The sequence below is a fragment of the Chanos chanos genome, chromosome 12, assembly GCF_902362185.1.
Source record: "Chanos chanos chromosome 12, fChaCha1.1, whole genome shotgun sequence".
Classification (NCBI taxonomy): domain Eukaryota; kingdom Metazoa; phylum Chordata; class Actinopteri; order Gonorynchiformes; family Chanidae; genus Chanos; species Chanos chanos.
Genome location: NC_044506.1, coordinates 7960435 through 7973504, shown reverse-complemented (window position 1 = coordinate 7973504; position 13070 = coordinate 7960435). Strand labels below are relative to the sequence as shown.

Genomic DNA, 13070 nt, shown 5'->3' with positions numbered 1-13070 from the left:
GCTACTCTCCATATACACTTTTTCTTTCAACCCACTCATACAAAGGAAAAGACCCACTTGTTTTCCACCTCGATTTTATCTAATCACACCCAAAGTGCAAGACGACGTCCAGACAACGCAGCGCGGTGAAGAGAGGTCTTGGGTCGTGTTACGGATTCAGCACGTGTCCCTGTGTTATCCTCTTGATCAGTCACACTCGAGGAGCGCACCAGATCCACGAGGCAGGCCTTGACTTGTCTTCGAGAGAGAGAGAGAGAGAGAGAGAGAAAGAGAGAGCGAGAGAGAGAGGCAACCTTACAGTATTCATTTTAATGAGCATTATTCTAAGAACCTCCCCACACCCTTACCCTGTGGCACTCTACCGCAGATTATTTTATCATTGTTTAGACAGACAGGAGAGAGAAATAAAATCACTTTCTTTCATTCAATATCATGCGTGAATTGGGTTGTGCATGCGTAAGCAACCCTATAATTTGGCCGTATTAAAGTTACTGCTACTGCGACGCTGTCGTGCACACTGGTTTCAATTTCATCTAATTTCGAAACAGTTTCATGTCTCTAATGAGATAATTACAAAAACGTGTTCACATCTCAATACGGTTCTCAGTAAAGGATATTTTCAGTGAAAAAAAAAAGAAGCTTGTTTTTCCAACAGCACATGAAATTACTTGTAGTCAGTCGCCTATGGAAAATAGAACAATCCAAAGCAATTTTAAAGCTTATTTGGTGCTACCATTTTAAACGTTTGAAAATATCGTGAATCGGTCAGTGAAATGGTGTATATAATGTATAAATACATATATATGTATTAGTATTACGATGCCTGCTCAAAAGTAGCCAATTTGAAAGCCCCAGAAGAGTGGAGCTGATTCCAGATGTTGTTTAATTCAGCCTAAAACATCTGCAAAACATGACTTATATATTATTGTATCATGTGTGAGCAAAATAACATAAAACTATAAATTCTAGTAAACTCACACTTGGATGCAAAATTTACAATTCAGTTGAAGTCAGAATTTAAAATGTTGTTTTCTCTTTGTAGGCTCACTCGGTTTTACTGCCGTTTGAGAATACGTGTACATATTGCCAAAATGTTTATGGGAACTATATTTGAGACAGTTTATTTTAGATCAATTCTATAAAATCTCTGAATTTCTCAGCACAGCAGTGAATTTACGAGCGCTCTTTCCAAAACATAGTAATTATCGCCATCTAGTGGCAAACAGTAGCGCTTCACGTTTAAGACAGAGAATTGCAACAACGAAATTACGATCTCAGCACAGTTCTTGGGGCGGGGGGCCACGACCCTAGAAATTGCTGGAAAAGCTACAAATGACTGAGTCAGCTGTAATTCTAATCTGGCTGTAAATTAATACGGAATATCCAGTGGTTCACAGACTCTAGTCTAAATTAAATACAGAATTTAGATATTCACACACACACAAAAAGAAGAATTCACCGGTTCAGTCTCTTCTCTAAATTAGATTTTTACAACGTCAGTGTAATGTTACTTTTGTTTTACACACTAATAAAGCTGGACAAAATATCAACCACAGAACACAGGCCATAACAGTGGATTTAGACATGTTCATTTTATTGTATTTAAAGTTGATTGAATTTGCAAGCCCTTGGGACACTTTAAACACTGAAGGGAACATTCCTTGAACGCACTCAAAATCTCAATTTTCATTCAAAGAAAGAAAACAATAACATTAATCATTCAAAGAAAGAAAACAATAACATTAATCATTCAAAGAAAGAAGAAAAAAAGACATAAAGACAGGTACAAAGGAGCAGTTTTGAAATGTTCAACACATAGAGGAGTGACTTTTTTTTTCTCACAACAGTGGTGTACTGCCTTACAAACGTAACTACGACCTTAACAGGCTACACATGAAAAAAGTGCATTGTATATACACTGTACACTACACTCTATGTGAAAAGTATGTTCCTGGCATTCATTTGTGCAAATATTGCAAACCTCATGAGGAATAGTGAGGGTAAACATGAACTTTCGTATTCCCAATTCGTATTCTGTTTTGCATATCGTTAAATTAAACCTGGATAGGATCAACCTGTTCTCCGCTCAAAACCGTCTCACCACATGCGCACAAGTTCAAGTCGTGTCGGCATGGCAATTGCAGTAGTCAGATTTGAAAGGTTACAAAAAAAAAAAATAAAAAATGTCCTTCACAAATCGGTGCAGTATGGCTGTTTTTGTCGCTTTGCGTTTCGGCGTTGGTCGCAGACAGGCCGATTTGACGCCTCGTCATCTCACGTTTGACAGGAAGAGGCTGTCAGAAGTGCAGTTTTCCATTTGACGTGAGACAAATACACAAAAGCTTATGAAGTGATCTCATATAATGGTCAGGTAATCAAAATACAAAGTCTTCAACTCCTATACCAATCACAACAGATAAAACATTTCTTAGCTTATGATGTTCTATGAATCCAACCTGAATTCACTTTTGTAGTTCTTATACTTCAATTCATTCACTGGTAAGAACACTACAGAAAAAGACAAAAAAAAAAAACCCCAAAAAAACTATAAGTTCCAGTTCAAGCTTATATCCGTTAGAGGAAGACAAATACTGCAGGTTGTTAAGAGTCTAAGAGTTGACAAACAGAGCAGGATGTGACGCATGAGCTCAGCTTTAAAAGCATGCATGCTTGTTATTTGCATAAAGGTGATTGGTTTAGGCTCAACAAAGCCTAACCGCTGACATCCCAGATACAGCCTCATAGGCCAGACTAGATGACTAGATCCCAGAGTTTTATGTCGTCCCAATGTACTTCCCTGGTGTTCTACTCGAAATTATTGCTGATCAAATAAAGCTTCAATGTGCAGATTGAGGGATATCCACAGCCTTCTTTTGGCACTTAAATTGTTCAGAGGATTGTGACAGTGGATAATATGGGGGCAGGTATAATTAGGTCTCCATTGGAACTGTCTCCGAGAGGTGTGTGTGTGTGTATCCTCTGTGCTTATTTACGTTGTAAAAGTTCAGAAGTCCATTACTTCAACACTGAATCCACCAAGCCCATAAATTAGGGCCACGTTAGTCTCCGGGTTGGAGCAGGGTCCTGTTTACAGTGGAGGACAGTCACCTGTTTGTATTCGTCACTTTAATAAATCAATCTGGGAGCATTAGAGTCACATGCGAAGTCATTTGATCTGCAGCCTTTCGGACGCGACACCTGAAGAACCTCCCTTTTCATCAGGTAGCCAGGCAGCGAGAAGTCCACAATAACAAACAGCCGCGAGGTTAAACAGAGAAGCTTAGACGCCGCTCTTCTCATCATACGTCCTGCGTGGTTTTGGTCGTACTGCAGCGGCTCTGGCTATCAGTGCAAAGAGGTGAACTTTTGGCTACGGTGGTGTCTGTGGCCTCGGCGCGGGTTGGGAGACCCCGGAGGGCTGGTCGCGGTGTAGGCGTGGTTACGGTTGTGCGAGGAAGACCGCTTGCCCTTGCCGCTCCGCCCGGAACGAGGCCTGTCGGAGGAGCCGGAGGCGCGGTGACCCCCGCGGACCGGGGCCGGGGTGGGGACGGGGGCAGGGGCGGGGGCGGCCGAGGGTTCGGGGTCTGCCCGCGCTTCCGGGAAGGGAATTGCCGTCTGGGGCTTCCCCTGAGGACAGGTGCTGGAGAGCAGAGGAGAACGAGTGGCTGTTTCCAGCAGGTCCTTAGTGCCCTGTGTGCACTGGGGAGGTGGAGGTGGACAGACAGAGGCAGGAGAGTACGAGAGATGACCGAGAGTGAACACACGAATTTTGAAACCACAAAAAAAAAAAAAAAAAATGAAGGGAAGGGGAAGGGAAGAATTGAATGAAACACAGAGAAGAGATAGAGAAAGAAATGGGAGAGAGATAAAGGGATGGAAAGAAAGGGAAAGAAAAGGAACAGAAATACAAGTGAGACTATTTGTACCAACAGAGAAGATTACTACAAAGAAAAGGCTGAGAAGTAAAAACAGGAAACCATCGAACAGGAAAGAATGTAATAAATAGCAGTGCAATAATCAGCAATGGAGAAAAAAAAAGCAAAAACAAAAACAGAAAAGGCACTGTGCGAAGGCCAGGTAAGTCACAGCTGTGATAAAAACACAGGGAAAAAAAAATGTGCAGGTGATGCAGGATCCAAACAGGGAACAAAGTCTTCCACTCTCAATCCAATAGCTGCTTCTTATCATTCAACTTTGTGACAGAATCTCTTGATTTTTTGCTTTTCTCGGTAACGCAAGTCCTCTAATACGTTGAACGGTTTCATTAAACTAGCAAAAAAACATCAGAAAAAAAAAAACCACTAAATCAATTCCATTCTGCCACCAGATCAACCAAGAACCGAAGTCTATATTACAATATGGCAAAATGGTGAGTCCCTAAAAACCATCAGTGAGGACAGTTCGGAATCTCAGAAAACAACATTGTTCACACAGTCGCCGGCAAACACCAGCAGGTCAACAGGACAACGCAGGGAAAACCTGGAATCGTCCCAGCAGTCTGCCAAAGTACTGAATACTGAAAATGAACCCTGTTTGTCAGCTGTGAATGAGAGGTGTCTGTGTGTGTCAGTGAGATACATGTGGCAATGCAGGGGATTCTCAGCTCTGAGGTAACAACACCATCATAAGCAGAGCGTAAATATAAACAAATCCCAAACAAAGGATGTGCCGACAGCTTTTAAAAAAAAAAAAAAAAACACAAAAAAAACACAAAAAAAACACCCTCAAACATATATACATACATATACACACACATATGTATGTTATGTATATATGGAGCAGTATATGTGTTTTATATATATATATATATATAGAGATAGTATATATGTGTGTGCCTGTGGAAATATATATATGTACACACACATATATACATATGTCTATTATATACATATAAAACAAACAGTTCTATACTGCTTAGGCAGCATTCATTACAGAGAGCAGTCTTTCTCTTGTGAAGGCAGGGAGAAGTCTTCTGATCTGATACTGCACTGTACTGACACTGTAAACTAAGCATGGCAATGCATTTTAGTGCAGCCAAGCAAGATGAAAGCACAGTCCCACCAGAGTGAGTGAGACAGCGCGTGGGACGCCTCTGGATGCTAACGAACACACACACACACACACACACACACACACACACACACACACACACAGAGCCTCTTTCAGAACACCTAAGTCTTACCAACATCCCATCCTGCTCTGCTCCAGCCAAATGAATTATCAGCTGGCACAGGACAGAGCAAAATCCAGGCAATCATCTTCCTAATGGACACACACACACACACACACACACACACAGATAAACAGACAGACACACACACACAGGTTAAGGCATATGACAGAATGGTGCCCTAACAAACTGAATGGACACCAAAGGTGACAAAAATAAATGGGAAATTTTCAGTATTGTCACATTATTCACATGCAGACAAACATTCATACTCATGCACACACTTACTCAATTCATTCTGTTTTCAACAGCTAACACATTCAAATCTTAGCATTCTGGAAGGATTTCATGAACAAACATACATGCAATATTTCATGAAATATTGAAAAAGTTTATTTAACAATAAAATATAAATATTCAATTTTATACATCTGTTATGTGCGAAAGACAAAACAATCTTAAATAAACACAGTAACAATACTAAAAAGCAACAGTATTTTTGGACATGTTGTCAGTTTGGATTACACTGTAACACAGTAAGACGCACTTGTGCAATACCTGAGTTGGACAAAAGCAGAAAAAAAAAAAAAAAGGGTAACCTAAAAAGAATACATTACACAATTTCCTCTTTTGTGAACTTGCATGCACACACTCAAATGGACACACACACACACAGACACACACACACAAACACACACACACAAACACACACACACACAGATATGGACAATATTTAATAACGATGTGGTATATTCCAAAAAAACCTATTCCCAAACAGCTTCGGTTAAAAACTACAACAACTGCCAGGAAGCTGTAATTTAAAGGCACTTGAAGAAATGTTGTCCCTGCAAAGTGGACAAAATCACACAGATGTTGGGCCCAAGTCTCCGTTTGTTCCAGCATTCTTAATACTATCAATTTCCATTTTTTAATATACTACAACTCTGACTAAAACGTTTGTTCATCAAGACCAGTTCTGGTCCGCTTAAAACTCTAGTAGCCTAGATACAAAGAGACACTTTTATTCCTGAGTTAATTCTGTTTATTCTTCTGTGTGCTAAACAAAAGAGCTACAAGGCCGCCTCCCATATGAAACGCCATAGAGAGGAATAGTGCTGATCTAGAATCCATTCGCCTCTGTTCATGTAATTTTCATGTTCAGGACTACGGAAAGCAAAAAACTGATCCCACATCAGCAATCCTACTCTAAGAAATGGCTTGCCTGATTCAAAAACACTTCAGATTTGCCTTGAGACAAGATTCATTGGAGACACAGAAAAAGTGAGAGCAACATTTGACGTTAAAAGAAAACAACCACCTTCCCTATTGTATTAGAGGCCTCTTTTTTTTTTATTTTTCCTTCTTAATTAAAATATACTTTCAGTAATGTCCCAGTTTTTACCACATTTTATTATCCTCAATACTATTTTTCAAGACAATACTGCACATTCATCAACTGAATAAGGTTGTGAAACTGATGTTCTAACAAAAAGGTCCAAAATAGATGAAATGTCAAAATCTCATCACGTGAAATCATTATAATCTCAAATTCATGATCTCAAAAAAAAAAAGAAAAGAAAAACCCTGAGACAATGCTGTGATGTGTAAACATCATTTGGGTCTGTGTGTTCTAACTGTACTCTCTCTCTCTCACTCTGACTATCACACACACACACACACACACACATACACACACAATTGCGAAGAGTTACTATTCTAAGACAACCACGAGACATGTTACCAAAAAAAAAAATCAGATGTGTGAACACCAGACTACAGGCCACTGAGATCGACAACTCGAAAAAGCGAAAAAACTTCGTAAAGCGGAAAAAAAAATAAAATAAAATACGCAAGACCGAAATGTGCTCTTTGAGTAAACATAAACAGATTTCCAAATATCTCACAACCTGGACAAGCAGAATCGCACGCATTCAGGGTGAAAGCCCTGAGGCTTTTAAAGCGGACACCACGTGACTGAGCAGAACTCTCATGGTTTCTCTTCCTTTTTTCCCCCCCTCTGAGAACAAGCGGTTAACTCAACTGTAAGACTCTGTGCTCGTTACCAGCAACTTCATAACGGTGCTCCTAATTAATGACTTAAGCCTCAACTGTACGGTGGGGGGGGCTGCCATAACAATGTTTTTAAAGATAATTCCCTGACCAGTAATTCAGTGAAAATACGCTAGGCTCTTCCCGCTCTGTGAAACGGACACGTATGACAAATCGATACTGCACACTTCTCTTCGAAAGGTCAAGAGAGGAAGCGAAAAAAAAAAAAAGGCACAAAAACCATAGACTGGCTCTCTCAGCCCCCAACAGGGTCTCGGAAAATTCCGGATATTCCTGAATGCTGGGTCTAGCCCAAATGACAAGCATTCTGAAACACCGAGATGAGAGGATGCGTCCCATGCTCCAAGGCCAAGATATAAATCAAACCTGGGTTTATTCAGGAGAGTGGGTGGGAGGGGCGGGGCAGGGCGGGGCTGGGACCGGGGGGGGGGGGGGGGGGTGATGCTTGATTTGGAACAGGCACCTGGGATTGGTCAGGTTTATGATGAGGGAGTCTGGATGGGGGAGGCGGTAGGTTGTGAGGTAGAGACGGGAGGAGGGGGAGAGCGATCCAGCTTGGGAGCTCTTCCTACCATGTTGATGTCGTTTTTAGCCGCGGGCAGCGCGATCTCCGTGGGAACCGTCTGGGCGGAGTCATCTGAGGGCACGAAGCCTCGCCTATCAATTAAACTAGAAAAAGACAAACTAGATAAGGACCATGAATACTGGAAATGACGAAATATAACTTTTAAATATTATATATCTAATACACATTTTGTAAATTATTCTCAAAGTTCTACGTGAAACACTGTCATTCATTGGTTTTATCGATCCAAACCACACCCAGATTACTCACCCAAAAAAACAGCTACAGTTAGTTCATAACCGCTAATATAAGACACTATGATGAGGTTTACATTACAAAGAAGGCACTGCCAAGTCATCACTCCTTTATTCGGTTCTTTAATCTCTCACTGACCTCGGAGGCATGGGACCACAGAGCACCGCACAACAGTTTTTGAAAATGTTGTTATAGCTGTAGGGGTTCCCCGTTTCCTCTGATCCACTTTTCCCAGACCAGGAGCCTTTGATCTAACAGAAAAAAAAAAAAAGAGAGACACACACATTAATTTCTTGGAAGCAAATTAAACTTTGGATTGATAAAAAAAAAAAAAACACTTACAAAAAGAACACAGGATTGATTAAAAACCCCCTACACATTTTTAAAGGATTGTCTATATCAGAATGGCTTTGACCTATTCTTGTCTAACTACTTAAGGCTTCTCTGTCCTTGACAGACTTCGTTAATAATGCAAAGAATAGAGATGACATTTAGACGCTCAGTAAACATTTATGTGGAACACTCACATCTTCATTGGTGGTGAGGTTGGCAGCCACTAAGTAAGTATGGAATCCTGAGAGGCCCAAAATGGACCACACTGAAAAGAAGCAGACCACCAACTCCACAGCAGTAAAATACCAGTTAAGGACATTCACTCAAAACACTTTTACAGAACATAATTCATTCGTACGAATTCATACTCAGATTTCAGAACACACACAGTATTCAAGTCCTGCATGTTACAGAAAAAAGATGTCGACTAATTAAATAAACGGAGCGAAAAAAAAAAGGATATCTAGCTGGACTCGCCTGGAGGGCAAAGACCAAGCCGTTACCACCCTGTGACCCTAAAAGAACGAAAGAAAAAAACAAAAAAACAATAGATATTTTATAGGCCATGCCAAGTAAACATGAAGCCAAGCAGAGCCATGCCTTCACAGTGTCATTTGAGTGATTAGACTAGAGCTATTCGATTCATCCAAATTAGTATAAAGATGACAAACAAATTTACTTCATTCTCTCATTACCATCTGTTTTTGCTGGAAAAATATGATCCACATTTTAATTTCAGTGTGAAAGGGTTTAAAGAAATGTAAGTAAATCGACACTGACAACGCAACTAAAAGCTAATGGCGACAGATTTATGGCACAGTTTAAATTTTGCTTCAACATTTACGACGGGGAAAAGGAACTTTATTTTCTCAACAGTTAATAACTAACCCAGCGTGTTGGCGGGCAAGCAAAGCGCATACACATTGTTATACGCTGTTGTGAAAACGGCAGAAATTGTGTTTATGGACTGGATGAGCAAGGTGCCGCTAAGGGTCACCCTTTGCTAATTACATCCGCATACGTACTCAGGGCCAGGTGTGTGGTTACACAGCCAAAGATGAAGGCTGTGAGGAAAGAGAGGGAAACAATGAAAGTGTAAAAGAAGCGATAGTTGCGTTTCCCCACGCAGTTTCCAACCCAAGGGCAATGGTGGTCAAATCGTTCTGGAAAAAAAAAAAAAGACAAAGAAAAACAAGGAAAGAAAACAAAAGCCTGTCAGAAACAATGTTACATTTTAATTGCATCACATTTGTTTGGTGAGGAGCGATACAGCTTCAGAGAACAGAGTGCGGCTTTGATGTAAAGAAGAGAGACGTTACTGACAAATAAACAAGTTTGGTTGGGCCTGTATCACACAAAATGGACATTCCAGCTCACGCTTTCATGTGGCTGATCCAACTCCTAACAAATCAAAAATCTGTTGAGGGATTGTTTAATCAGCCCTTATCTGCAGAACTTCAAAATAATGCCCCAAGAATAAAAACCTTGTACTTTCTCATTTAAGAACAAAAATCTCTAATTTGCTACGCTGGAGCGTTTCCAAGGCTTTGAATTTTCAGTTATTGTCACAGATAATCAGATAACAAAGTCTGCAATCAAACGCAATGGTACAAGGAAATTAATGTAGCAAGAGTTTGCTGGTGATAAAGATCAAATCGTACATAAATAAACCAATTCGCCAACAGTTTCTCTGACATAAACCATTTGAGGAATTGTATGTGTGTGTGTGTGAGTGTGTGTCGTCATACACTGAGATGGATTAATATGAATGAGTTGAAAATGTCAGGAGATTGGTGTTAGTCCTGCTCACCCACACAGTTGTCACACAGGCTACAGTGGGAGGTTCTGGGAGGACGGAAGATCTTGCAGGTGAAGCAGTACTTGAGCTTAACCACCTGCTGGTTGATGAGGACCTCCTTAGTGCGCGGAGGGGGACGGTAGGAGGAGGAAGAGCCAGGGTTATCTGTCATAGAGATAAACAGGTTTCCAGCAGAGGGGTAAATGTCAGAGAACAGCAGCTTACTTCCCTCTAGATGAGAAAGTGACTTGGGTGGTGCTAGGGGATGCTGGTACTATGAGTCACTGGCAAATGAGAAATGGACTCAGAATTTAAACGGCTACTTTCATTCTGCCTCGCAAACAAAAAATTCTTAATTCTGTAAAAAATATTTCAGTTCAAAAGATGAACACGAACAACCACTGAAACCAGGAACAGAGCCTATTTTAACCGCATTACAGTCTTTTAACGTGCTAAAATTCGAATGAGTGAATTACAGAATGGGCAAATGAGGAGTGGTATTTTTTGGCATAAATGAGTAATTTTTCAGATTCCAATTCGTGTAGACTCATTCTGAGAAGCAAAGTCAGCTTTATTTGTTTGTATTACAAAAACTTCATGTGGTGTCTCTATTTCTAACATGGATATGGAATCAGGATTCATAGGTTTCAGATGGAGGGAAACATCACGCAAAGTACTTTCAGCTGTGAGTAGTTAAAAGTCTACCTCTACATCATGAACTAATCACTCAAAAAGGCTGTTATTAAATCAAACAAAGGTCAGAAAGTCAAGGTCACTGGTGTGAATCAGTCCAAAAATAGTCACGGATGAAAAGGCAGATAGAGAGAAACAGATGCAGGAGGAAAGACAAAACTACTTTTGTAGAGAGAGAGAAACACACAAAGACATTCATTATTTTATAAACGACCTTAAACATACAAACCCACACCAAACATGGGGAAATGTGTCTTTATCTTATTGAAAGTGTGTTTAGGATGAATTTAAACCTAACCACTAGTGTTGTTACTATGGGTGTGCAAATATGCATTAAAATGAGAACTACAGGGTTGTAAGGTTCATCAGTGCATGGTTACCCAATGTGATTAGCTTCCTTGAGAGTTCTACGAATGAACACACAGCATTTCCTTGAAACAGAAGCACTGTGACTGATGGGAAGGAATCTGTGTCATGAGTAGCATTCAGGAACTTTGCAGTATTGGCAATTTGAAAACAAAGGACACTATGTTTCTGTGTTGCCAAGTGAAACCCATGCAAAGCAATGACCTGCCTCTTTACAAATCTTTCTGTGTGTGCATGTTTGTATGTTTGTGTGTGAGTGTGTGTGTGTGTGTGAGAGAGAGAGAGAGAGAGAGAGAGAGAGACTCCATGAAAAGAAATTCGCAAAGCCACGAGAGCTCATTGAGTCAGTGTCATCCTCTGCAATTAGAGAAGAATTTCCTTTAATTTTTTCACACAATTAAATGACAACTGCTGCCCCAGAGGGCCACAGACAGGGGCTTCTCGGAGCATCAAAGCAGTTCAAAGCTCCATCCCCAGCTGAGCGTGAGGGGATGGCTCTGCTCCCTCTGGAGGAATGGGGGAGGAGGGAGGTGGGGAGGAGGGAGGTGGGGGGCACTGAGAGGCCAACAAGGGGAGGTCACATATCATTACTCAGGGCCTTACAGTGTTTGTGAAGTCAGTGGCAAGCTGAACTAGTCAGTATGAACAGTCCTTATCAAACCAAAGCAGGGCTTTATCTACACAACGCTCTTATAATCAAGAGACCAAATGCCTGGCCTCCTCTTAGATTAGGCCTACAGACCTCAGCTTTTGCACAAATCTGACTAAAAAGTGAAAATGAGCAAATGTGACAGACAGTCTTCTGTCAGTTTTAGTCTCAAGAGTGTGTGTGTGTGTGTGTGTGTGTGTGTGTTTGTGTGTATTCAGGAAACACAATGGTGATCTTACCGATCTGTTTTTCAATATCAGCGGCCTCGTCTGGGGTAGCCCTGGGTAAAATGCCTGGGTCAGTGAAGCTAGTCTGAAGAAGAGAGATGATCACAAACACAAACAGGACTCCTCCAATTGCTGGGATGCAGCTTGCCAAGTGCTGAACCAGGAAGGGGCAGCTAGAATCACAGCATAATGGAGAGAAAACACGATTGAGAAGTTCTAAGGGATAAGAGCACAGTTAAAATAAATAAATCAAACAAACAAAAAACCTTCTGTTAGACATCCTCCAGTTTTACATCATGTTGCCAACGACTAATGAAGGGCTACTCATGAAGAGGGGTTTGCCTTCTCTGTCACATTAAATACTCCTGTTCAGTTAAAGTATTGTTTCTGAACCACTTATTATCTCTAAGCAGTGGCTCACGTGACAATGAGAATGCCTATAGATACTCTCGACACAGCTAAAACCGCAAGCCTAAATGACTCACTATCAGTAACTAGTCTTCTTCCCTAAAAGAAAGAAAGAACGAAAAAAAAAAAAAGAGACCCGGACACACTAACGCGAAATCTCTCGACAGCGTTTTACAAGTCCACTGCCGCGAAACAATATCAGCAACAGTATAAATGAATGATGTTCATTGGTATTAAAAGTGCTTTTGATTCTTAATCAGTTGAAATCCAGCCCCATCAACAGATCACTGCACTTACTCGAATATGAAGAATAAACCACTGGTGACAAGGATGAGACCAAGCGTCAGTGGAAGTACGCCACTTTGACGAGCGACGATGATCCGTCCATCACAATAAAAACGATTCTTTCCCGGGAACACTTCCCATTTTCTCCGTGGCCTTTTAGTCTTCTTTTCGGGACACGGTAGCGGAGGAGGGGTAGGTGTCGGTGTTGCTAGTGCCTGAGGATCTATTTGCTGATATTCGCAATTTTTCAT

The 13070-nt window shown here is 40.9% G+C and overlaps 1 protein-coding gene across 1 annotated transcript; it reads right to left on the bottom strand.

Moving 5' to 3' along the window:
* Nucleotides 1-3345: 3345 nt before the first annotated feature.
* On the bottom strand, nucleotides 3346-13070 carry zdhhc18b (zDHHC palmitoyltransferase 18b). The gene is made up of 9 exons (XM_030788449.1): nucleotides 12832-13070; nucleotides 12139-12299; nucleotides 10204-10356; nucleotides 9419-9556; nucleotides 8857-8908; nucleotides 8588-8690; nucleotides 8199-8311; nucleotides 7813-7909; nucleotides 3346-3699 (listed from the first exon to the last, which is right to left on the bottom strand). The coding sequence occupies exons 1-9, from the start codon at nucleotides 13068-13070 to the stop codon at nucleotides 3346-3348; spliced, it is 1410 nt and encodes a 469-aa protein (XP_030644309.1).

Coding starts and splice junctions, on each gene's coding strand:
- zdhhc18b (XM_030788449.1), bottom strand. CDS start 13,070: ATGAAAAATTGCGAATATCAGCAAATAGATCCTCAGGCACTAGCAACA. Junction 8,909..9,418: donor AACCACACACCTGGCCCTGA/GTACGTATGCGG, acceptor TCGTTCTTTTAG/GGTCACAGGGTGGTAACGGC. Junction 8,312..8,587: donor ACCTCACCACCAATGAAGAT/GTGAGTGTTCCA, acceptor TTTTTCTGTTAG/ATCAAAGGCTCCTGGTCTGG.